General features: G+C 46.8%; 1 protein-coding gene across 1 annotated transcript in view; it reads right to left on the reverse strand.

Annotated features, from left to right (window-relative positions):
• dhrsx (dehydrogenase/reductase (SDR family) X-linked) overlaps positions 1-26025 on the reverse strand; it is a 208531-nt gene that overhangs the window by 102156 nt on the left and 80350 nt on the right. The window contains exon 3 of the mRNA XM_055665137.1: positions 18489-18557. Coding sequence (XP_055521112.1) covers positions 18489-18557 — 69 coding nt within the window. The remainder of the gene's footprint in view (positions 1-18488; positions 18558-26025) is intronic.

Consider the following 26025-nt stretch of genomic DNA (forward strand, 5'->3'; position numbering starts at 1 on the left):
GGAATGTGGGAGGAAACCGGAGTACCCGGAGGGAGGCCACGGGATCATGGGGGAGAAAGTATAAACTCCGTACAGACAGCGCCCATGGTCAGGATCGAACCCGGGTCTCTGGGGGCTGTGAGGCAGCAACTCTACCGCTGCGCCACCATGCCGCACCTTGTGATGTGTGTATGATGTATCGGGGTCAGCATTAGATGTGGAGTCACTGTGGCAACACTGTGGAATTCAGCAGTCGGGGAGGGAGAAACATGTGTCGACACACAGTGGGAACTCTCTGCTCTTCTTTGACGTAGTGACAGGGATCTTTGCTGTCCACTTGACAGCATTTATTCTCACACCCCCTTTGTTGCAGGCATTTCCAGCAAGATTCATGCAAAGCCCAAATGATACACAAGGGGCAAGCCAATCCATTGCCTCACTGATGCCCAAGGGACAGGTGATCCCCACCCTAGTCATCTTCATAGGTTCATAAGTTGTGAGAGCAGATTTAGGCCATTCATTCATGGCTGATCTATCTTTCCCTCTCAACTCCATTCTCAAACAAGGGTCCCTGGGGATGGAAAGCAGCAACTCTACCAGTTCCTTGCTTTAGATGCACGTTCGTGAAACATATTGCTCACTCCCACCAGGTAGACATTATTCATCCTGTTGGATGTAAAATCCCACGCACAGACTTTCTTCGACAGAAGACTTGGCCTAGATTTAGCTGTGGCATGGTTGAGTAATTCTTTCATTTCCCCGTCATTAGTTTGGAAACAAAGCTGTAGCTATTTGAAAATAAAGAGAAACGGCAGGAAAAAAGCCTTTGATAAATGCGTGTGACATGTTTGGAAAGGGAAGACTCTGGATAATGGATAATGTGGTCCGGAGATAATAGCATTTTCGATTCTGGAAATGGCTTTATCCTTCAGTAATATCCACTCATACATCAAAATCAATGCCCATGATGTGCGAAATATCCTTTGGAAATCATCACTGGTTTCCAAAGTTTCATAGTAGTTATGTAGCGTGTATATTATTTTAAATAACAAGTTATATTCGATGCAGATACAATTATGCGAATACTGCCTACAGACAGGAAGTGACACTGTGAGAAGTGGTGAATCTCTGGAACTCTCTGCCACAGAGGGTAGTCGAGGCCAGTTCATTGGCTATATTTAAGAGGGAGTTAGATGTGGCCCTTGTGGCTAAGGAGATCAGAGGGTATGGAGAGAAGGCAGGTACGGGATACTGAGTTGGATGATCAGCCATGATCATATTGAATGGCGGTGCAGGCTCGAAGGGCCGAATGGCCTACTCCTGCACCTAATTTCTATGTTTCTATGTTTCTATGACACAGCTGACGTCCTGGTGCCATCGCAACAACCTAGAGCTCAATGCACTTCAGACAGTGGAATTGATTGTAGACTTTAGGAGAGCCCCCCCACCTCACCCCCCTCACCATCAACATCACCACAGTCACATCTGTGGAGTCATTTAAGTTCCTTGGAACTACCATGTCCAAGGACCGTAAAATGGGAGGCCATCATTGACTTCACAGTCAAAGAAGCCCAACAGAAGGATGTACTTCCTGCAGCAGCTGAGGAAGCACAATCTGCCACAGGCAATGATGGTCCAGTTTTATACAGCCATCGTAGAGTCTGTCCTCACCTTCTCCATCATGGTCTGGTTTGGCTCAGCCACCAAGCACGACACCTGGAGACTGCAGTGCATCGTTCGATCAGCAGAGAACGTTGTTGGCTGCAACCTCCCCTCCATTGACGAACTGTACACTGCAAGGGCCAGGAAGCGAGCGGGCAAGATCATCTCTGACCCCTCTCACCCTGGCCACAAACTCTTTGAATCACTTCCCTCTGGAAGGCGACTCTGGACTGTCAAAGCTGCCACAGCCAGAAATAAAAACAGCTTTTATCCACGAGTAGTTGCTCTACACAACAGCCAAAAATCTGTAGCCTCCCTTTGCTCTGGTATTTTATTTCATTCTTCACATATTTAAATTATAATGTTTTATTTTTAATTGTCTACTGTATATTGTGTTGTTATCCTTGCGCGCAAAGCCCCAAGGCATATTCCTTGTATGTATACATACTTGGTTAATAAAATGTATTCAATTCAATTCAATTCAACTATGGGAGGCATAGATGAGGCCAGGTAATCAGGTTGTTCCTAGTTACTAGATGGAAAGTGCCTAGGAATAAATATCGCCAGCAATTTGTTCTTGACCAGCCACATCACCAACAAGCATCAGGCTATTAAATACTACAAATACAAGGCCGGCACAGTGGCGCAGCGGTAGTGTTGCTGCTTTACAGCGCCAGAGACCCAGGTTCAATCCTGACTAGGGGCGCTGTCTGTATTTTATTTTGTATGTTCTCCCCGTGACCTGCGTGGGTTTTCTCTGGGTGCTCCGGTTTCCTCCCACGCTCCAAAGAGGTGCAGGTTCGTAGGCTAATTGGCTTGGTAAAATTGTAAATTATCCCTAGTGTGTGTGGGATAGTGTTAGTGTGCAGGAAACACAGGTCAGAGCGGACTCGATGGGCTGAAAGGCCTGTTTACACACTGTATCTCTAAACTAAACCTCCAAATAATCTCCGAACTACATGTACTTGGGGCAACGAGTTTGGCTTTACACTATTACTATTTATATGTGTTTTTTATTGCTTCTCATGGCATTTACAGTGTACTATGTTTACATATCTATTGTGCTGCTGCAAGTAAGAATTTCATTGTTCTGTTTTGGGGCAGATGACAATAAAACACCCTTGGTTTTACTCTTGTTTTTTTTTGAAGCTATGGCCAAGAAAGCTCACTAATATCTCCACCTCTTAGGCAGAGGAGGTTCGGCATGTGTTTACCAACGCTCGCCAATGTCTATAGATGCGCCGCAGAAAGCATTTTATCGGGATGCATCACGGCACGGTTTGGTCACAACTCCATCCAAGACCGCACGAGGTTGCAGAGAATGGTGGGCATAGCCCAGACCATCGCATAAACCAGCCCCCACTTCCATCGACTCCATCTACACCATGCTGCCACCAGTATAATCAAAGACCCGTCTCCCCCCCTCACCCCCCAGTCACTCCCCTCTCTGACTGAACTTTCTGATGCCTTTCCCCACAGTGGAAATTTTTTATTCTGTTGTGGGGGGATGTTTGTGCTGAATTATACAATATGTTGTGTCATTTTTCTTAATTTTAATTTTTCTATGGATGTACGGAAGCTTAATTATTTTCTTTTTTTTCTTTTTTTCTTTCTATGTAAAGCACTTTGGTCTCAACGCGAGTTGATTTAAACGTGCTATATAAATAAATGTTACTTACTTACTTACTCTCCCATCGGGCTGGAGGTACAGAAGTGTGAAAACACATACCTTCAGATTCAGAGACAGTTTCTTCCCAGCTGTTATCAGGCAACTGAACAGTCTGCTCATCAGCTGGAGTGTAGTCCTGACCTCACACCTGCCTCATTGGAGGCCTTTGAACTATCTTTGCACTAAATGCTGTACCCTTTATCCTTTATCTGTACACTCTGGACGGATTAATTGTATTCATGCATAGTCTGTTCTGTGACTGGATTGCATGCAAACAAAAAGCTGGTCACTGAACCTCGATACACACGACAATAATAAACTAAACTAAACCTTTTTCCCCAGAGTGGAAATGTCAAAGACTAGAAGCCTAAACTTTAAGGGAAGAGGAGCAGATTTGAAAGGAGATGTGAGGGTGATGATGGAGTCAGTGACAATTAAAAGGATTTTAGAGAGACAAATGGATACAATGGAATGGAGGGATGAGATTAATTTAGCATCATGTTCGGCACAGACATTGCGGGACAAATCATCAGTTCCTGTGCTGTAATGTTCTATGATCAATATTTCATGTTAGATAATTAATATAGAACATTAGGTAACATTTTCAGTTCATAATCGGTTTCAAATGGTACAAACGGGTAGAGACCGATGTCGGGAAGCTCCAAAGGACGCAGAAGGTTTCGACCAGCCCCAACCCGTGGTCAGATCGCCCGGCACGGGGTAGCTGAGATCCCCCCCTCCCCCGATGCAGGAGCTTGATCGCCCCAATGTGGAGGGTCCAATTGCCGGCTACGGGAGCCTAGATCGTCCCGTCAACGGAAGGCTCGAGGCCCCCGACCGCGGGAGAACAAAGAAAGGAAGAAATTGAACTTTTTTTCACCTTCCATCACAGTGAGGAATGTGGAGGGGTCACTGTGGTGGATGTTTATGTTAAAATGTATTTTGAGTGTTTTGGCGCTTTTTATTGGTATGACTGTACGGCAAATTAAATTCCTCACATGTTGCAAAATATACTTGGCTAATATAGTATGATTATGGTGATTATGATTACATTGGAAATGCTAGCTGCCACAATCGACTTGCGATTGCACTAACACTCTGATTAACCCCATCACTACCATGAGAAACAATCTGAAACCATAACTAACCATAAGGGGAAGCACGGTGCCACAGCAGTAGGGCTGCTGCCTGACAGCGCCAGGGACCCGGGTTCGATCCTGACTACGGGTGCTGTCTTTAACGGAGTTTGCACGTTTTCCCCGGGTGCTCCGGTTTACTCCCTCGCTCCAAAGACGTACAGGCTTGTAGGTTAATTTGCTTTGGTGGAAATTGTAAAGTGTCCCTAGTGTGTAGGATAGTGCTCGTTTATGGGGTGATCGCTGGTCGGTGCGGACTCGGTGGGCCGAAGGGCCTGTTTACACGCTAAATAGCTTTTCTTAATTATTGAACTTGTTTTAGCTGATGTAATACGAGGCATCCACTACCCTAAGCGTTCATATGAGTACCTGCACGTCCTAGCCACTGTGTGCCTTCCCCAAAGCACACTGTGGTTACTGACCCAGGCTACTCTAACAGCACCACCCACACATTATCTGTATAAAGACTAGGGTGACACAGTGGCGCAGTTGGTAGAGCTACTGCCTCACAGCGCCAGAGGCCCGTGGTCAATGCTAATCTCGGGTAGTTTGTGTGGAGTTTGCACGTTCACCTCCGGGTGCTCCGGTTTTCTCGGACATCTCATAGACGTGCGGGTGTGGAGGTAGTAAATTGGGCAATGTAAAGTTTGTCGGCAGTGGATCAGACAGAGGGATAACATAAAAATTGTGTAGGGAGGATCTGCAGATGCTGGTTTAAACCGAAGACAGACACAAAAAGCTGGAGTAACGCAGCGGGTCAGGCAGCATCTGTGGAGAAAAGGAATAGGTGACCTTTCGGGTCTAGACCCTTGTTGCTCAAGGTAAATGGGAACGAGAAACATAGGACAAATGAACGGAAGATATGCATAAAGCAATGATAATCAAGGAATGATTACACAAAAATGCTGGATAAACTCAGCGGGTGCAGCAGCAAGGAGCGAAGGAAATAGGCAAAGTTTCAGGCCGAAACCCTTCTTCAGTCTGCTCCACTGCAAGATCTCCTCAGGGTATCCTACTAAACCTGTACATCTCTGGAGTGGGGGGAGGAAACCGAAGATTTCGGCCAAAACCAACGCAGGTCATGGGGAGAAAGTACAAACTCTGTACAGACAGCACCCAGAGCCAGGATCGAACCTGGGTCTCTGGAACTGTAAGCCCTGTAATGCAGCAACTCTACTGCTGCGTCACTGTGCCGCACGCCCTACTTACACGTGTCACGCTACAATGCTTCAGGCACATTAATGGGTCTGAGGAATGGTTGCGACTCACAAAGATTCATTGATAAGGCTCTAAAATCCATAGTCGTCCCACAGCGGGAACAATGATAGATTTGCCTACAATGCGGTGAATTAAAAATATGATGAAAATACATTTCTGACCTCTTCAACTGAGTTTTAATTACGTTTCTCCTCAAGCTTGGCCTTGCGCTCCATGCCATGAGACTAACATGAGTGATTTATATCCTTTCATTTGCCAGTTTGATCTATGTAAAGCAGTGCCTCTCGCCAACAGCTTTAAGGGTAAATGATCCGTTAAAGAAATGTATGACGCATATTTGCATTTCTTTTTTTCAGATACATTCACAACCCATCTAATTGTGGTGATACGTTAATGGCTTCCGGCAGGTCCCCATCGCAGAAGGCAGACAAACAAAGACTTAACGGTTTCCACGGGCAATAAAAAAACAATTCTGATACATCATCACCAACTGGAGTATAAATATAACCACCTGTCTTTCAAGGGCTCTTTAGTACAGGTGTCAGGGGTTATGGGGAGAAGGCAGGAGAATGGTGTTGAGAGGGAAAGATAGATGAGCCACGATTTAATGGCAGAGTAGACTTGACGGGCCGAATGGAATCTGCTCCCTCCAGCTTATGAACTATAGGGCCTGTCCCACTTGCGCGACTTTGGCTCGCAAATTACGCGACCTCATGGTCGCTTGAGGCGTGCGGGCACCGTATGGCCGCGCGGGGCCGGTCCCACTTAGAAGCGCGGAGTTGTGCGGGGCTGGTCCCGACATCGCGCGGGGCTCCGTAATTCTTGCAGTGGCCAAAATCTTCGCGCGCCAACGGCCTGTCGGCACGCAGGTGCATTGCGGTCGTACGCAGCATCTTGATGTTGTACGCAACATCTTAACGGCGTACGCAGCGTCTTGACGGCGTACGCCTAGCGCGTGACGTTGCGTGATGACGTCACCGCCCGATGCCGTGCGACGCCCAAATTCAATCGGCCCACCTCCTGCCCAGCTGATTGGTAAGCATGACGTAAATGACGTCACGCGCATACTTAGCGCGTACTTCCCGCGAACTTTGCGTGAACTGTGCTTCCGGTTGGTCGCGCCAAACGCACGCAATCGCAAGCAAGTGGGACAGGCCCTTTATAAACTCTAACTGGCTCAAGTCATTGAAAGAAGGGGAAATTGTAGAGGGATAGGACACTATCGCAGTGGATGCCACTTAACACCGTATAGTTTAGTTTAGTTTAGTTTAGTTTAGAGTTACAGCAGGGAAACAGGCCCTTCGGCCCACCAAGTCCGCGCCGACCATCGATCACCCGCTCACACTAGTTCTATGTCAATGCACTTCCCATCCACTCCCTCCCTGCACACTAGGGATCATTTCCAGCAGCCAATTAACCTACAAACCCACACGGTTTTAGGATGTGGGAGGAAACCAGAGCACCCGGAGGAAACCCACGACGTCATAGGGTCATAACGTCATAAGTGATAGGTTCAGAATTCGGCCATTCGGCCCATCAAGTGTACTCCACCATTCAATCATGGTTAATCTACCTCTCCCTCCGAACCCCATTCTCCTGCCTTCTCCCCATAACCCCTGACACCCGTACTAATCAAGAATCTATCTGTCTCTGCCTCCAACTTCTCCCGCCCGAGTTGCGGGGTTGAAGATTACCTGGAGCGGGGCCTTACATCCCCGCCCCGCGCGGCTTGGAATTGCCGCGGGACTTTGTGAGCGCCCGCCGGGGGCTCCAACACCAAGACCCGGTGCTTGGCCTTGCATCACCCGGCGTGGCTTTAATGGCTGCGGGACATTTAACATCGCCCGCTGGGGGCTTTGACTGTCTTTGACTCTGACATGGGACTATCCCATTTGGGGAGAGAGGAGTGCAGGGGAGAGACATGTTTTTTTTTTTGCCTTCCCTCACAGCGAGGAGAGGATGCGCTGTGAAGGATGTTTGTGTAAATTGTGTTGTGTCTTGGGTCTTTTTCGTTTTGTATGTATGACTGCAGAAACGACATTTCGTTTGGACCTCAACGGGGTCCAAACGACAAATAAATTGTATTGTATCGTATTGTATTGTAAAGATACTGTTAAAGTATCTCTCAATTACGTTGGCTACAATGTCCAACCAAACTGATTTCCTAAGGTAGACACAAAATGCTGGAGAAACTCAGCGGGTGAGGCAGCATCTATGGAGAGAAGGAATTGGCGACGTTTCGGGTGGAGACCCTTCTTCAGAGTCTGATCAGCCATGACCCCCCCCCCCCCCCCCCCGGACACTCCTCCCACAGGAAAAAAAGGAGCACTATGACTGTATGCATATAAATATATTTATTTATTGAAATCATATTCTATGTCGCTCTTCCAGGGAGATGCTAACTGCATTTCGTTGTCTCTGTACTGTACACTGACAATGACAATTAAAGTTGAATCTGAATCTGAATCTGAATCTGAATCGGTGGAATTCATTGCCACAGAAAACTGTGGAGGCAGTCATAGGGTATTTTTAAGGCGGAGATTGATAGATTCGTTATTAGTGCGGGTTTCAGGAGCAGTGGGGAGAAGGCAGGAACATGGGGTTAGGAGTAAAAGATACATCAGCCATGATTGAATGGCGGAGCAGACAATGAGCCCGATTTCCTAATTCTGAAACTATAATATATCAAGTTATGAATTTAAGAATAAACTGGACTTGACACGGCTTGGAGTTTCAGCCTGAATCCAGGTTAATGGGATGGTTGACCTCTGTAAATTGCCCCTGCCTTGCTGGTCATGGATGAAAAAGTGGGATGACATAGAACTGGTGTGAATGGGTGAGTGATGGCTGGTGTGGATTCAGTGGGGGGGGAAGGTTAGTTTCTAAGCTGAATCTTTCACGTTAATCAATCAAAAAAGGTATTAGGAAGAAACTACAGATGCTGGTTTACACCAAAGATAGACACAAAATGCTGGAGAAACTCAGCAGGTTGGGCAGCATCTGTGGAGGAAAGGCATTGGGGTCGTTTCAGGTCGAGACCTTTCTACAGGTTTTCACCTGAAGAAGGACGGTCCCGGTGGTGCAGCGGTAGAGATGCTGCCTTATGCCCCTGTCCCACTTAGGAAACCTGAACGGAAACCTCTGGAGACTTTGCGCCCCACACAAGGTTTCCGTGCGGTTCCCGGAGGTTTTTGTCAGTCTCCCTACCTGCTTCCACTACCTGCAACCTCCGGCAACCACCTGCAACCTCCGGGATCCGCACGGAAACCTTGGGTGGGGCGCAAAGTCTCCAGAGGTTTCCGTTCAGGTTTCCTAAGTGGGAAAGGGGCATTACGGCGCCACGCCCGGGTTCGATCCTGACTGTGAGTGCTGTCTGTACGGAGTTTGCACGTTCTCCCCGTGACCTGCGTGGATTTTCCCCTTCATCTCCGCTTTCCTCCCACACTCCAAAGACGTACAGGTTTGTAGGTTAATTGGCTTGGTAAAACTATCCTTAACTCGTGTAGGATAATGTTAGTGTGCCGGGATCGCTGGGCGGCACGGACTTGGTGGACCGAAGGCCCAGTTTCAACGCTGTATCTCTAAACTAAACTAAAGGATCTAGACCCGAACTCTCACCTTGCAGAGTCATAATGAGTTCTCAAGAGTTTGACATAAAAACATAGAAACATAGACAATTAGGTGCAGGAGTAGGCCATTCGGCCCTTCGAGCCTGCACCGCCATTCAATATGATCATGGCTGATCATCCAACTCAGTATCCCGTACCTGCCTTCTCTCCATACCCTCTGATCCCCTCAGCCACAAGGGCCACATCTAACTCCCTTTTAAATATAGCCATTGAACTGGCCTCGACTACCCTCTGTGGCAGAGAGTTCCAGAGATTCACCACTCTCTGTGCGAAAAAAGTTCTTCTCATCTCGGTTTTAAAGGATATCCCCCTTATCTTTAAGCTGTGACCCCTTGTCCTGGACTTCCCCAACATCGGGAGCAATCTTCCTGCATCTAGCCTGTCCAACCCCTTAAGAATTTTGTAAGTTTCTATAAGATCCCCTCTCAATCTCCTAAATTCTAGAGAGTATAAACCAAGTCTATCCAGTCTTTCTTCATAAGACAGTCCTGACATCCCAGGAATCAGTCTGGTGAACCGTCTCTGCACTCCCTCTATGGCAATAATGTCCTTCCTCAGATTTGGAGACCAAAAGTGTACGCAATACTCCAGGTGTGGTCTCACCAAGACCCTGTACAACTGCAGTAGAACCTCCCTGCTCCTATACTCAAATCCTTTTGCTATGAAAACTCAAGGCCACACATCAAGTGCTGTAATGTGCGGTTAAGTTGAGAGGCAATTTTTTAACTAGCACCAACATAATCAATTGAATCATAAATCTTCCACGATTCTATAACTGTCTTTTTATATAAGCATGCTTTATAGCTGTAATGTTCTGGAGAGATTAACAGCAGCTTGCATGCACATTAAAGGCTTTGGTTTCGTTAAAACCCTGGATACTAATCTGATAAAGTGTTTCCTTTCAATGTTCAAGCTCGGTCTAACCGAGCATCACTGGCTGATGAAACTAATCTGTATCTTAAAGCCCGCCCGCCCGCCCGCATTACAAGCAGAGCTAGATGTGAGCCTTTAAAACTGCATCGGCAACAATTGTTTGGGCAATCTTAATTAAGATGAAACTTTAAAATGCAGCGCCCCAAACAACAAGACACAATACGACAGATGTGAAAGGTCTTTCAATCTTCGTTGGTTCATTCACAGTGGCGCAGAGTTGTCGCCTCACGGCGCCAGAGACCCGGGTTCGATCCTGACCACGGGTGCTGTCTGTGCGGAGTTTGTACGTCCTCCCCGTGACTGCGTGGGTTTTCCCTGGGGAGCTCCGGTTTCCTCCCATGCTCCAAAGACGTACAGGTTTGTGGGTTAATTGGCTGCGGTAAAGACCCTAACTTGTCCCTGGTGCATAGGACAGCGGTAGTGTGCGGGGATCGCTGGTCGGCGCTGACTCGGTGGGGTGAAACCCCGTTTCCGCGCTGTATCTCTAGACTAAACTAAACTAAATTCACTCCACCATCATAAACTCATTTCACTGTCTCTAGTGAGTGATACCTGTAGCTCAATAACATTTCTCCATTCCCTGCCAGTAACACGCTTATGCCCCTGTCCCACTTAGGAAACCTGAACGGAAACCTCTGGAGACTTTGCGCCCCGCCTAAGGTTTTCCGTGCGGTTCCCGGAGGTTGCAGGTGGTTGCCGGAGGTTGCAGGTAGTGGAGTTGCAGGTAGGGAGACTGACAAAAACCTCCGGGAACCTCCGGGAAACCTTGGGTGGGGCGCAAAGTCTCCAGAGGTTTCCGTTCAGGTTTCCTAAGTGGGACAGGGGCATAGAGGATCGACATGGATTTTGTGACACACAAGCGCCTACTTCATAGTGCTCCCGATTAATCACATCTTTTTGCCATCTTTAAAACAAGAGAGGAAACGATTTCCATTGCGATAGTTTTCGCATTTCCAAAAAGCACTTTAAATTAATGACGGTGACTCTGCTTTTTAAATGCTGTCACTGCTTTAGTGTTGGCAAAGTGGAGGTCAATTTGCACACAGCACTTCCACACAATTCCCCACAGACTACATAATGAAGAAGATACTAAACAGATATTTTATCCTGTGATAGATGCAAAAAGCTGGAGTAACTCAGCGGGTCAGACCCGAAACGTCGCCTATTCCTGTTCTCCAGAGATGCTGCCTGACCCGCTGAGTTACTCCAGCACTCTGTGCCTGTCTTCCATTTCAACCAGCATCGGCAGTTCCTCCCTATTTCCATGATTCCCTTAAGGGTTGGACAGGCTAGATGCAGGAAGATTGCTCCCGATGTTGGGGAAGTCCAGAACAAGGGGTCACAGCTTAAGGATAAGGGAGAAATCCTTTAAAACCGAGATGAGAAGAACATTTTTCACACAGAGAGTGGTGAATCTCTGGAACTCTCTGCCACAGAAGGTAGTCGAGGCCAGTTCATTGGCTATATTTAAGAGGGAGTTAGCTGTGGCCCTTGTGGCTAAGGGGATCAGAGGGTATGGAGAGAAGGCAGGTACGGGATACTGAGTTGGATGACCAGCCATGATCATATTGAATGGCGGTGCAGGCTCGAAGGGCCGAATGACCTACTCCTGCACCTATTTTCTATGTTCCTATGTTTCTATAATGTTGATCAACAGATATGTATTAGCAAGGATGTCTTTCCTGTGGATTAGTGCTGAGCGACCTTTAATATCAGAGATAGCTGACAGAATTTCACCTCAGCATTTCTTCTGACAGCGTGCAAACCTCTTGCGCTCCCTTCATTCAAATATGTATTGTCCATGATAATTTAGAACTTATACTCCAGAGGTGTAGGAAAGAACTGCAGATGCTGGTTTAATTCGAAGGTAGACACAAAATGCTGGAGTAAACTCAGCGGGACAGGCAGCACTCCGCTGAGTTACTCCAGCATTTTGTGTCTACCTTCTTATGCATCAGAGGAATGCTGAACTGTAAAATTAAAGATCTGATCTGACCCACCACAGCTGATTTGAAACAAATATATCACATCCCCATGCTGTATGGCTCGATGACCCTAAATGCTAGAAAGCATTAACTGTTTCACTTTCCATGGATGCTGCCTGACTTGCTGGGTTTTAGTTTAATTTAGTTTAGAGATACAGCGCGGAAACAGACCCTTTGGCTCACCGAGTCTGACCCTAGGAAAAGATCTCAGAGAAAGAGGTCCTTCTGCAGTTGTACAGGGCCCTGGTGAGACCACACCTGGAGTATTGTGTGCAGTTTTGGCCCCTAATTTGAGGAAGGACATTCTTGCTATTGAGGGAGTGCAGCATAGGTTTACAAAGTTAATTCCCGGGATGGTGGGACTGTGATATGCTGAGAGAATGGAGCAGCTGGGCTTGTACACTCTGGAGTTTAGAAGGATGAGAGGAAATCTCATTGAAACATATAAGATTGTTAAGGGCTTGGACATACTAGAGGCAGGAAACATGTTCCCGATGTTGGGGGGGAGTCCAGAACCCGGAGCCACAGTTTAAGAATAAGGAGTAAACCATTTAGAACGGAGACGAGGAAACACATTTTCTCACAGAGTCTGTGGAATTCTCTGCCTCAGAGGGCGGTGGAGGCAGGTTCTCTGGATGCTTTCAAGAGAGAGCTAGATAGGGCTCTTAAAGATAGCGGAGTCGGGGATATGGGGAGAAGGCAGGAACGGGGTACTGATTGGGGATGATAAGCCATGATCACATTGAATGGCGGTGCTGGCTCGAAGAGCCGAATGGCCTACTCCTGCACCTATTGTCTATTGTCTAAAACCCATGCAAGTCAAGGAGTGTAGGTGCAAACTCTGTACAGACAGTACCTGTAGTCAGGAGTGTACCCAGGTCCCTGGTGCTGTAAGGCAGCATCTCTACCGCCCTGCCACCGTTTTATTTTGTGTTATTGGCGCGTGTACGGAGTTCCAGTGACAAGCTTGTTTTGTTGAGTGCTATCCAGTCAGCAGAAGGATTATACATGGTACCAATCAAGCCGCACGCAGTGAGTGTGTCTATCCTTGGCATGAACCAGCATCTGCAGTTCTTTGTTTTGTTTTAATTTTATTAGAAGCAATGTACATACATCTTTAATCGTAATATCCAACATAGTACATTTCTTGGTCAACTTTTTTTTTTATCAAACTTTAAGCTGTAATAGAAAATAGAGAAAGGAAAAGAGAGAAAGAAGAAAAGCATGAGGATGTGGGAAGAAAAGAAGGAAAAAAAAAGGCCCCACAGAAAAGGGGGGCCTTAAGAAAAGAAAACGAAAATAAGTAAGGAATCTAAAAAAGGTAAGGCTAAGCAAGAAGGAAAGGGAATGTGCCTAATTCCTGGCGATTCACACCCATCACCTAATTCAAAAATAATTATTTTCCAGGGTTGTGTTGCACCATATTACACCCGTAACAAATCAATGAAAGGTGGCCATATTCTTAAGAATTGTGTTTAAGAGGGAACTGCAGATGCTGGAGAATCGAAGGTTACACAAAAAAGCTGGAGAAACTCAGCGGGTGCAGCAGCATCTATGGAGCGAAGGAAATAGGCAACGTTTCGGGCCGAAACGTTGCCTATTTCCTTCGCTCCATAGATGCTGCTGCACCCGCTGAGTTTCTCCAGCTTTTTTGTGTAACCTTCTTAAGAATTGTTCTTGTTTTCCTGCTAGAACATTGAATCCTTTATTGAATTGAATCCTTTATTTGTCATTCAGACCTTTCGGTCTGAACGAAATGTTGTTGCCTGCAGCCATACATGTAATAATAACAACACACAATAAACACAAATTAACATCCACCACAGTGAGTTCGCCAAGCACCTCCTCACTGTGATGGAGGCAAAAGTCTTAGGGTTACTGTCTCTTCCCTCCTCTTCTCCCTCTGCGCTGAGGCGATACCCCACCGGGCGATGGTGAGTCAGTCCCGCGGTTCAAGCTCCGCGGCCCGGGTGTGGTCGAAGCTGCCGCCCTCCAGTCCAGCGGACGCAGCTGTTGCCACGGGAGCTCCGGAAAACAGGCTTCGACCTGTGGCCTGCGAGCTCCCGACGATGTCGTCCACTGGCCCGCGGCCGAGCCCCGGATTCAGGTCGCCGCCGCCATAATGGCCCCTCAGCCACCAGAGCACCATCTCCGCTCCGCACCGGGCCGTCCACACGAGAGCGTCTCAGCCCCGCACCGCGCCGCCCACACGGGAGCGCCTTCCAGCTGAGAGCCGGGCCGCCCACACGGGAGAGCCTTCCAGCAAGTAGCTGGGCCACCCACACAGGAGTGTCTCAGCCCCGCGCCATCCGCCCTCACCGGAGCGCCAAGTCGTGCCGCTGCCCGAACGTTGCCGCAGCTCGAAGACGGCCAGCCTCGCGTTGGTGAGTCCTGGCTGGCTCTACCTCCGGATCCTCGAGGTCGGTCGCAGGTTGGAGGCCGCCAGCTCCGCCATTAGGCCTCAGCTCAGGCGGGGGAAGAGAAGGGGGATACGACAAGAAAGTCGCATTCCCCCGAAGGGAGAGACAGAAAGCCCTGTTTCACCCCCCCACACACACATAACACAACCTAATAACCAAAAGTTTAACTGAACTAGACAAAAAAAACGACACAAAAAAAGTAAAAACAGACAGACTGCAGGCGAGCCGCAGCCGTTTCACAGCGCCGCCACTTCCGTAGTCTCATTCCCTCAAGATGTAGTATTTCCGACATATTTGTAATCCACATTTTAAACGTTGGGGATTCCAAAATTTAAGTATACGTTTTTTTGCCATCATCAAACCGTAGTTTAATAAACATCTTTGAAATGCAGTTAGTTCGGAGCAGGCATCTGCAGTTCTTTGTTTCTACATTTTGTCCTTTTGTTATACTTCAGGACCACAACAATGTGGTTAATTTTATTAGTTAGCCACAATCATTCAAACATTATTTGAATTATTGATTTAGATTTTAAAATGTCAAACTCTACAAAACAAAACACTGAGGCTCCAATTGTAAAGGCAGGTTACAAACATCCTTTTTAACGAGCTCCTACCAAATAAATGGGTGCCTGAAGCACGTTGGAACCAATGAAGACATTTTAAAGCGTGTCACTGATTCAATGTACAAAACCTGAACACGATAAACAAAGCCATTATAATGGCCAGATTATCCAGTTTTAAGAGATATAAAGATCAAAAGGGCTCTTACTGTCAGCCCCTAAAAGCAAAGATTTATCCCTCTTTCCCATCCCAGTGTTTTTCCAGCATTTGCGATTTTTTACTTCAATGCACAAAACATCATTTTCAATACAGGTTAAGATGATCGGCATCAAGGAAAAAGGGCATCTTTCTCCTACTGCTACATCTTTGTTCTCAGTGAAACATAGAAACATACAAAATAGGTGCAGGAGTAGGCCATTCGGCCCTTCGAGCCAGCACCGCCATCCAATATGATCATGGCTGATCATCTAACATCAGTAGCCCGTTCCTGCTTTCCTCCCCCCATATCCCTTGATTCCGTTAGCCCTAAGAGCTAAATCTAACTCTCTCTTGTGAATTGGCCTCCACAGCCTTCTGTGGCAAAGAATTCCACAGATTCACAACCATCTGGGTGAAAATGTTTTTCCTCATCTCAGTCCTAAATGGTCTACCCTTTATTCTTAAACTGTGTGACCCCTGGTTCTGGTCTCACTCAACATCGAGAACATTTTTCCTGCATCTAGCCTGTCCAATTCTTTAAGAATTGTATATGTTTCTACAAGATCCCTTCTCATCCTTCGAAATTCCAGTGAATATTAGTGAAATGATTATCCTCCACCGCTAGGCAGAGGATCTTGCCCCATTAATCTTCTTTAAACTTTGCCCATTTCACCCTAAAGCTTTGCCCGTCAGTCCTTGACATTAACTCCCTGAGAAAATTGTCCTTCTTGTCTATGCCTCTCATAAGTTTATATACTTCTGTCAGGTCTCCCCTCATCACCCACTCTGCCAACATGTCCAGGCTCCAAAGAGGATAAAATCCACAAATAGCTTCCGACATCCATGCAGTTCAACCCCTGAATGACAATCCCCGCGCCTGTAGGATAGATATAGATAAATGTGAGGTTATCCACTTTGGCGGCAAAAACAAGGGGGCAGATTATTATCTCAATGGGGTTGGGTTAGGTAATGGGGAGGTGCAGCGAGACCTGGGTGTCCTTGTACACCGGTCACTGAAAGTTGGCCTGCAGGTACAGCAGGCAGTGAAGAAATGCTGGTCTCTCGGGTTGTAAGGCCGCAACTCTACGCTGCACCAATGTGCCGCACTGAGATCACTGGTTGGCGTTGGTTCGTGGGCCGAAGGGCCTGTTTCCACGCTGCATCTCTAAAGTCTAAAGTTATTGGATCCTTCACGCAGAAGTTCTTAAGTTATAGGAGCAGAATAGGAATACTTTGTTACATGTGACTAGGCACAGTGCAATCCTTTGCATGCATACACAATGTATACAAATAACAGCCACCTAAAGTTACAAAGCACGCCGGCTCCCCCTTTTTGTCTCACCCCCCCCCCAACAGTATCCCCGTCATATCATTCTAAGTCTATGGCCTCTGGTCCTAGACTCTCCCACTAGTGGAAACATCCTCTCCACATTGATTCAATCCAGGCCTTTCACTATTTGGTAAGTTTCAATGAGGTCCTCTCCTCATCTGAGGAAGGACATTATTGCCATAGACGGAGTGCAGAGACGGTTCACCAGACTGATTCCTGGGATGTCAGGACTGTCTTATGAAGAAAGACTGGATAGACTTGGTTTATACTCTCTAGAATTTCCTAAGATTGAGAACCCCCGATCTTATAGAAACTTACAAAATTCTTAAAGGGTTGGACAGGCTAGATGCAGGAAGATTGCTCCCGATGTTGGGGAAGTCCAGGACAAGGGGGTCACAGCTTAAGGATAAGGGGCTGATCATGCAAAACCGAGATGAGAAGAACCTTTTGCACCCCCCTGAGTGGTGAATCTCTGGAACTCTCTGCCACAGAGGGTAGTTGAGGCCAGTTCATTGGCTATATTTAAGAGGGATTTAGATGTGGCCCTTGTGTGCTAAGGGGATCAGGGGGTATGGAGAGAAAAAGGTACGGGATACTGAGTTGGATGATCAGCCATGATCATATGAATGGCGGTGCAGGCTCGAAGGGCCGAATGGCCTACTCCAATGCACCTAATTTCTATGTTTCTATGTTTCTATCCTTCTCAAAAATAGACCAGATGCATAATCACAGCACCACTGCACCTAGATCCTCTAGTTTTGGTTGTAAGGCGCTTTAAGCAAGCCAATGTATTTCTCTTTTAACTGCACATGCTTTGAGTTACAGATTGAGAGGACATTTCAAAAACATGGTAATGGTTTGACATTGTCACCGACTCATCCCTTCACATTAGTTACTGGTGCAGCTAAGATCCTAACATATATAGCCATATAACAATTACAGCAGGGAAACAGGCCATCTCGACCCTTCTAGTCCGTGCCGAACACGTATTCTCCCCTAGTCCCATCTACCTGCACTCAGACCATAACCCTCCATTCCTTTCCCGTCCATATAACCATCCAATTTATTTTTAAATTATTAAAACGAACCTGCCTCCACCACTTCCACTGGAAGCTCATTCCACACAGCCACCACTCTCAGAGTAAAGAAGTTCCCTCTCATGTTACCCCTAAACTTCTGTCCCTTAATTCTCAAGTCATGTCCCCTTGTTTGAATCTTCCCTACTCTCAGTGGGAAAAGCTTATCCACGTCAACTCTGCCTATCCCTCTCATCATTTTAAAGACCTCTATCAAATCCCCCCTTAACCTTCTGCGCTCCAAAGAATAAAGCCCTAACTTGTTCAACCTTTCTCTGTAACTTAGTTACTGAAACCCAGGCAACATTCTAGTAAATCTCCTCTGTACTCTCTCTATTTTGTTGACATCCTTGCTATAATTAGGCGACCAAAATTGTACACCATACTCCAGAATTAGCCTCACCAATGCCTTGTACAATTTTAACATTACATCCCAACTTCTATACTCAATGCTCTGATTTATAAAGGCCAGCACACCAAAAGCTTTCTTTACCACCCTATCTACATGAGATTCCACTTTCAGGGAACTGTGCACAGTTATTCCTAAACATATTTTCAATATCCTTAGAGACCACTACAAATCTCTCAAGAAACTTCCATTTCTGTCCCCTCTCATCTCCAAATGAGAATATTAACGTGGAACAAGATGTTCCATAAAATCCAGCTGCTTCATATCATACGCTGTGCATTACCTTTGTTATTCCCAGTTTCTTGGATAATTCTCCTCACAGACTGCTGCCCCGATTCTTCACAATTGCCAGCTGAAAAATACAACGGAAACATAAAAGTTACCAAACATTCTGTCTTCATCCTCACTGGACTTGTAGCTGCTTCTGACTCTCCTCCCTCTTCTCCCCGCTCTCATCGGGCAAGAAGTACAGAGTGTGAAAACGCACACCTCAGGATTCAGGGACTGTCTCTTGTCAGTTGTTATCAGGCAAATGAACCAACCTACCGACAACTGGAGAACAATCCTGAGCCACTATCTACCTCATAGATCACACTCGGCCAATCTTTGATCAGACTTTAGAAAATAGGTGCCGGAGTAGGCCATTCGGCCCTTCCAGCCTGCACCGCGCCATTCAATATGATCATGGCTGATCATCCAACTCAGTATCCCGTACCTGCCTTCTCTCCATACCCCCTGATCCCTTTAGCCACAAGGGCCACATCTAACCCCCTCTTAAATATAGCCAATGAACTGGCCTCAACTACCTTCTGTGGCAGAGAATTCTACAGATTCACCACTCTCTTTGTGCAAAAAATTAATTTCTGATCTCGGTCCTAAAAGATTTCCCCCTTATCCTTAAACTGTGAAACCTTGTTCTGGACTTCCCCAACATTGGGAACAAGCTTCCTGCATCGAGCCTGTCCAACCCCATAAGAATTTTGTAAGTTTCTATAAGATCCCCCCTCAATATTCTAAATTCTAGCGAGTACAAGCCGAGTCAATCCAATCTTTCTTCACATGAAAGTCTTGCCATCCCAGGAATCAGTCTGGTGAACCTTCTCTGTACTCCCTCTGTGGCAAGAATGTCTTTCCTCAGATTAGGTGGACTTTACTGGACTCCTTTACTGGGCTTTATCTTGCACTGGATGTTATTTATGTTATTCCCTCTATCGTGTATCTGTACAGCGTGGATGGCTCAATTGTGATCGTGTATTGCCTCTCCTCTAACTGGTCTGCAGGCAACAAAAGCTTTTCACTGTACCTCGGTACAGGGGACAAGAAGCTAAACTAAACGGTGCAGAACAGCAGAAAATTAAAACCTTATTTTTCATTTGGAGATGCAAGTAACTGCAGATGCTGGTTTACAAAAATGAACACAAAATGTTGGAGTAACTGAACGGGTTACATAAGTTCGTACGACACAAGGGAGGATTAGGACATTCAGGCCACCGACTCTGCTCTCCCATTCGATCATTGGTGATCTATTTGTCCCTCTCAACCCCATTCTCCTACCTTCTCCCCTTAGCCTTGGACACCCTTACTAATCAGGATCCTATCCATCTCCGCTTGAAAAACACCCAATGACTGGCCTCCATCGTCGACTGTGGCAATGAGTTCCACAGATTCACCGATGGGGTGGCTGAAGAAATCCCATGAGCTAGTCACATTGTCCAAAGATGCTGCCTGGCGGGCCGCTGAGTTACTCCAGCACTGTGTGGCTTGAAATGTTCATTTAACAGGAGAGGAACATTGTAGACAAGCCCAACGGTAATTCGCATATCACTGTATCTTAATTGGTACACGTAACAATCAAAGACCTTTGAAAGCTTTGAACGTTTGGTGCCCGTCCAAAATGCCCTAAAGAAAGTGATGCTCAACTATCTTCCTGAATCTTTTTTTTTTTATTTCAAAATATACTTTATTCGAGAAATAAATATATCCAATGCATTCTTTTTCTTTTCGTGTCTTTGAAGCTGGTTGGTTATATGACAGTTTCCCATTCCTTTACACAGTCCTTTGCGTTTTTATTGAACACTGCAAGATCCTTTGGGCTGCACTGGTTGGGTAGTAGGGGGCAGACAAGGCAGTGCTGCATTGTATGGTCCTCTTCTCCACATTCACAGGTGAGACCACACCTGGAGTATTGCGTACAGTTTTGGTCTCCAAATCTGAGGAAGGACATTATTGCCATAGAGGGAGTGCAGAGACGGTTCACCAGACTGATTCCTGGGATGTCAGGACTGTCTTATGAAGAAAGACTGGATAGACTTGGTTTATACTCTCTAGAATTTAGGAGATTGAGAGGGGATCTTATAGAAACTTACAAAATTCTTAAGGGGTTGGACAGGCTAGATGCAGGAAGATTGTTCCCGATGTTAGGGAAGTCCAGGACAAGGGGGTCACAGCTTAAGGATAAGGGGGAAATCCTTTAAAACCGAGATGAGAAGAACTTTTTTTCACACACAGAGAGTGGTGAATCTCTGGAACTCTCTGCCACAGAGGGTAGTTGAGGCCAGTTCATTGGCTATATTTAAGAGGGAGTTAGATGTGGCCCTTGTGGCTAAGGGGATCAGAGGGTATGGAGAGAAGGCAGGTACGGGATACTGAGTTGGATGATCAGCCATGATCATATTGAATGGCGGTGCAGGCTCGCAGGGCCGAATGGCCTACTCCTGCACCTAATTTCTATGTTTCTATGTTTCTATTCACATGTGGTTTGGCCAGTTTCATAGCCCCATCTGGCCATGGCAGCTTTTGATCGCCCTGTTCCTGTTCTCAGGCGGTTGAGCGTCTTCCACTGGACCCATGGTGCTTCTGAGCCCGGAGGGAGGGCTTCAGAAGGAGGGATACACATGTCAGTAGGAGGGGGGTCGTCCTCAAGCCTTTTCGTCCATAGTTGGAGTCTGGTTTCTACCCGTGATGCTATTAGGGGCTGGACATGGCTGAGAAATCTTCTCCTGGACTTCAGCCATTGGGCCGGGGGTACACGTCCATAGAGGAGGTGGCGTTCATCATTAATGGCCTTAGTCATCTCTACTCGGCTCCAATGCATGATCCTTACAAGACTCCATCCAACATTCTCGGAGGTTATGCATACATTCAATACTGTTTACCCAAATTTATCCCCCACCCTTGCCACTCATGTGGCTCACTGGCGTGGAAACCCTTCCCTTATTTTGAGGGGGGTCTCCACCACACTCTGTCCCCATGTTCAGCAGCAGAAGGACCCTAGACTGCGGTCCTCCCCCACCGAGCTTTGGCGTTGGCTGCACCGAGCATCAGTGCGCCCCTCAGCACGGACCCCTGCAGTCAGCAGCGGTCCAGTCAGCAACATTCCCCGACGGACATCCCGCTCTGCTGGGAGTTCAACAAAGCTCGGGCAGAATCACTGCAGAACTTATGTGTACTGTTGAAAAGGGAGTTAAGGGATCCACGAGGCATATGATAGGGTAGACAGTCAGAACCTTTCCCCGAGGGTGGCAATGTGAAAGACCAGAGGGCACAGCATTAAGGTGAGAGGGGCAAAGTTTAAAGGAGATGCGTGGGGCACGTTTCTTTAAACAGAGAGTGACTGGAACAGGTTGCCAAGGGTGGCGGTGGATACAGAGCCAATTAAGAGACTGTTAGACAGGCACATTGATATGCAGGGAATGGAGGGATAGGGATCACGTGCCGGCAGAGGAGATTATGTTAACTTGGCATCATGTTTGGCACGGAGACGGTGGGCTGAAGGGCCTGTTCCTGTTAAGTAGTTTGGTTTAGTTTAGAGATACAGCATGGAACCGGGCCCTTCAGCCCACCGAGACCACGTCGACCAGCGACCCCCGCACACTAACACTATCCTACACAAACTAGGGACAATTTACAATTATACCAAGCCAATTCACTGACCAACCTGCAGGTCTTTGGAGTGTGGGACAAAACCGTAGCTCCCGGAGAAAACCCACGCAGGTCAGGGGGTTGAACGTGCAAACTCCGTGCAGACAAACACCCGTGGTCAGGATCGAACCCGGGTCTCTGGCGCTGTAAGGCAGCAACTCTACCGCTGCGCCACCTCGGTACATGTGACAATAATTTGTTTTAATTTAATTTTTTTTATTAGAAGCAATTGTACAGAGATAAAACATTCGGCATCTGGAATTATACAATTATTATACAGCTTCATTTTTAACCTTATATTGGTAAAGAAAGCTTTTGGTGTGCTGGCCTTTATAAATCAGAGCATTGAGTATAGACGTTGGTATGTAATGTTAAAATTGTACAAGGCATTGCTGAGGCCAATTCTGGAGTATGGTGTACAATTTTGGTTGCCTAATTATAGGAAGGATGTCAACAAAATAGAGAGAGTACAGAGGAGATTAACTAGAATGTTGCCTGGGTTTCAGCATCTAAGTTCCAGAGAAAGGTTGAACAAGTTAGGGCTTTATTCTTTGGAGCGCAGAAGGTTAAGGGGGGACTTGATAGAGGTCTTTAAAATGATGAGAGGGATAGACAGAGTTGACGTGGATAAGCTTTTCCCACTGAGAGTAGGGAAGATTCAAACAAGGGGACATGACTTGAGAATTAACGGACAGAGGTTTAGGGGTAACATGAGGGGGAACTTCTTTACTCACAGAGTGGTGGCTGTGTGGAATGAGCTTCCAGTGAAGGTGGTGGAGGCAGGTTCGTTTTTATCATTTAAAAATAAATTGGATAGTTATATGGACGGGAAAGGAATGGAGGGTTATGGTCTGAGCGCAGGTGGATGGGACGAGGGGAGAATACGTGTTCGGCACGGACTAGAAGGGTCGAGATGGCCTGTTTCCGTGCTGTAATTGTTATATGGTTATTATATGGTTATATCCTAAATTATAAAAATGAAAAAAGAAAAGAAAGAGAAAAACAAGAAAGAAAAAAGTAGAAAGTAAAAGATAGATTGTAGAAGAACAAAAGAGAATTCCCTAAACTACCAAAGTAGCGTGGCAGAAAGATATAGAAATAAGAAAAATAAAAATAAAAGTGGAGATATACCTTACCCCTCGTCCCAACCCGCCTGCCTCACCCAACCCAGCGCCCGGGGCTCCAACAACAAGACCCGGAGCGCGGCCTTGCATCACCCGGCGCGGCGTTAATGGCCGCGGGACAATTGTTATCGCCCGCCAGGGGCTCTGACTTTGACTCTGACATCGGGGGAAGAGGGAAGTGCAGGGGAGAGATACGTTTTTTTTTGCCTTCCATCACAGCGAGGAGGAGATGCGCTGTGATGGATGTCTGTGTAAATTGTGTTGTGTCTTGGGACTTTTTTTTCTTGTATGTATGACTGCAGAAACAACATTTCACTTGAGCCTCTATGAGGTTCAAGTGACAAATAAATGGTATCGTATTGTATTGTATTGGATTTAAATTTATATTTGTGTCCCACCATACTATTGTTGTAAGAATTCGGTAAAGGGGGTCCATGTCTTAAGAAATCGACCTGGTTTTTCCGCCAAGACAAGCCTAATATTTTCCAAATGTAGTGTCTCGGACATGTTTGTGATCCAACACGTGACAACAACAAACTAATCAAAAACAAACCTTTTCGATGGCAGATAAAAAGTGATAGAATGGAGGGTTCCTGTCGTGAGTGCTGCACGAGGCTACAGGGTTTTAATTAATCCAAAGTGACGTGACTGCTGGCTGCAACATAAAGCTTCCTGTGTTGGAGCGGCAATATCATTTAGTGCTGCCCCCTCAATGCCAGATTCACTTTAACACTGGCACTTGCTCTGTATAATCCACCTAATTGTTGATTCATTATGGCAGCTTGCAAAGTGACAATGCGACTTATCAGAATTGCCAGACTCTCCTCGGGCACCAACAGAAATTGTACTTCTGACAAAATATGTGTCTGCAGTAGCCCACAGCTCCCTTGACTAATGATAGAATGAAATTGGAAAGATTGACGCTTGAAGTCTTAATATTTATTCAATTGCTTAGGGTAGAGCTCTTTACTTTTATTATACGTTAGACACACAGCGTGGAAACAGTCCCAACAGCTCACATAGACCACGCCGGCCAGCGATCACCCCGTACACTAGCTCCACCCTACACACTAGGGAACCGTTTTACAATTTTACCGGAAGCCAATTCACCTGCAAACCTGTAGGGTCTTTGGAATGTGGGAGGAAACCTGGAGTTGCCGGAGAAAACCCACACAGGTCACAGGGAGAACGGGCAAACTCCATACAGACAGCAGCCGTAGTCAGGATCGAACCAGAGACTCTGGTGCTGTAAGGCAGTGACTCTACTGCTGCGCCACTGTACTGATGGGCAGAGCAAGAGGTGGGAAACACCCACTTCAATTCTCATCAAATTATCTCTTAGATAAAAGGCAATTTCTTAAAATTAAAATTCATTTAGATTGAGTTGATTGAATGATCGAGCATAGATACAGGTCTTTTGGCCCACCAAGACCGTGCCGAATATCGATCACCCGTTCACATTAGTTCTATGCTATCCTACATTCTCATCCACTGCCTTGTGGGCTGTGGGCAGGTGCTACAGGCCTGCGCGGGAAGGTAGACGCTCCCGCCCCCACGAGTCTCGGGCAGATGGGGCTCGTTAGTCTGGGAAGGCGGTCCATCTAGGAGAGGGAAAACTCTGATTTAAAACCTCCAGAGGGGGGAGGTGCTGCATGGGCAACAGCCTGCCTGTCCTCCATATGACATCGATCGCCCAGGCTTGCATCCAACCAGGATGCATCACCCATGGTCAGTCAGGATCGAGGGGGGCCTACATCCATGCCTTACACACTAAGGCATGGTGGAGGTCACGGTGGGGGCAGCGGTAGAGTTGCTGCCTTACAGCGAATGCAGTGCCGGAGACACAGGTTCGATCCCGACTACAGGTGCTGTCTGTACGGAGTTTGTACGTTCTCCCCGTGACCTGTGTGGGTTTTCTCCAAGATTTTCGGTTTCCTCCCACTCTCCAAAGACGTCCAGGTTTGTAGGTTAATTGGCTTGGTAAATGTAATAATTGTCCCTAGTGTGTGTGTAGGGTAGTGTTACTGTGTGGGGATCGCTGGTCGGCACGGACTCGGTGGGCCGAAGGGCCTGTTTCCGCGCTGTGTCTCTAAACAAAACTGAACTAAATTATGGGTAATTTACAGAGACCTATTAACCTATATGTTCACACGTCTTTGGGATGTGGGGTCGAAACAGAGCACCCACAAGGGAAACCTCGGTGACCTTAGAGAAACTACACACTGGAGGTCAGAAGAGGGAGGCTCAGCAGTAGAGTTGCTGCCTGTGGGCGCTGTCTGTACGATGTTTGTACGTTCTCCCCGTAACCACGGTTTTTTCCCCCAGGCGCTCTGATTGTCTGCCACATCCCAAAGACGTGCAGGTTTGGTGGTTAATTGGGTTTTGTAACTTGCCTCTAGTGTGTAGGATGCAAAACTAGAATAACCTAGAACTAGTGTATGGGTGATCGCTGGTCGGCATGGAGTCAGTCAGCTATAGTTTAGTTTAGTTTAGTGTAGAGATACAGCATGGAAACAGGCCCTTCAGCCCACCGAGTCCGCGCCGACCAGCGATCCCCGCACGTTAACACTATCCTACACACACGAGGGACAATTTTACATTTCCACCAAGCCATTTAACCTACAAACCTCTACGTATTCCATACAGACAGCACCCATAGTCAGGATCGAACCCGGGTCCCTGGCGCTGTAAGGCAGCACCTCTACCGCTATCTCTAAAGAAAAAAAATGAAACCTGGTTGACTGGAGCTATCAGACAGCGGTTTTGTGACTATGG

The sequence above is a fragment of the Leucoraja erinacea genome, unplaced genomic scaffold (genome assembly GCF_028641065.1).
Source record: "Leucoraja erinacea ecotype New England unplaced genomic scaffold, Leri_hhj_1 Leri_108S, whole genome shotgun sequence".
NCBI classification, from domain to species: Eukaryota; Metazoa; Chordata; class Chondrichthyes; order Rajiformes; family Rajidae; genus Leucoraja; species Leucoraja erinaceus.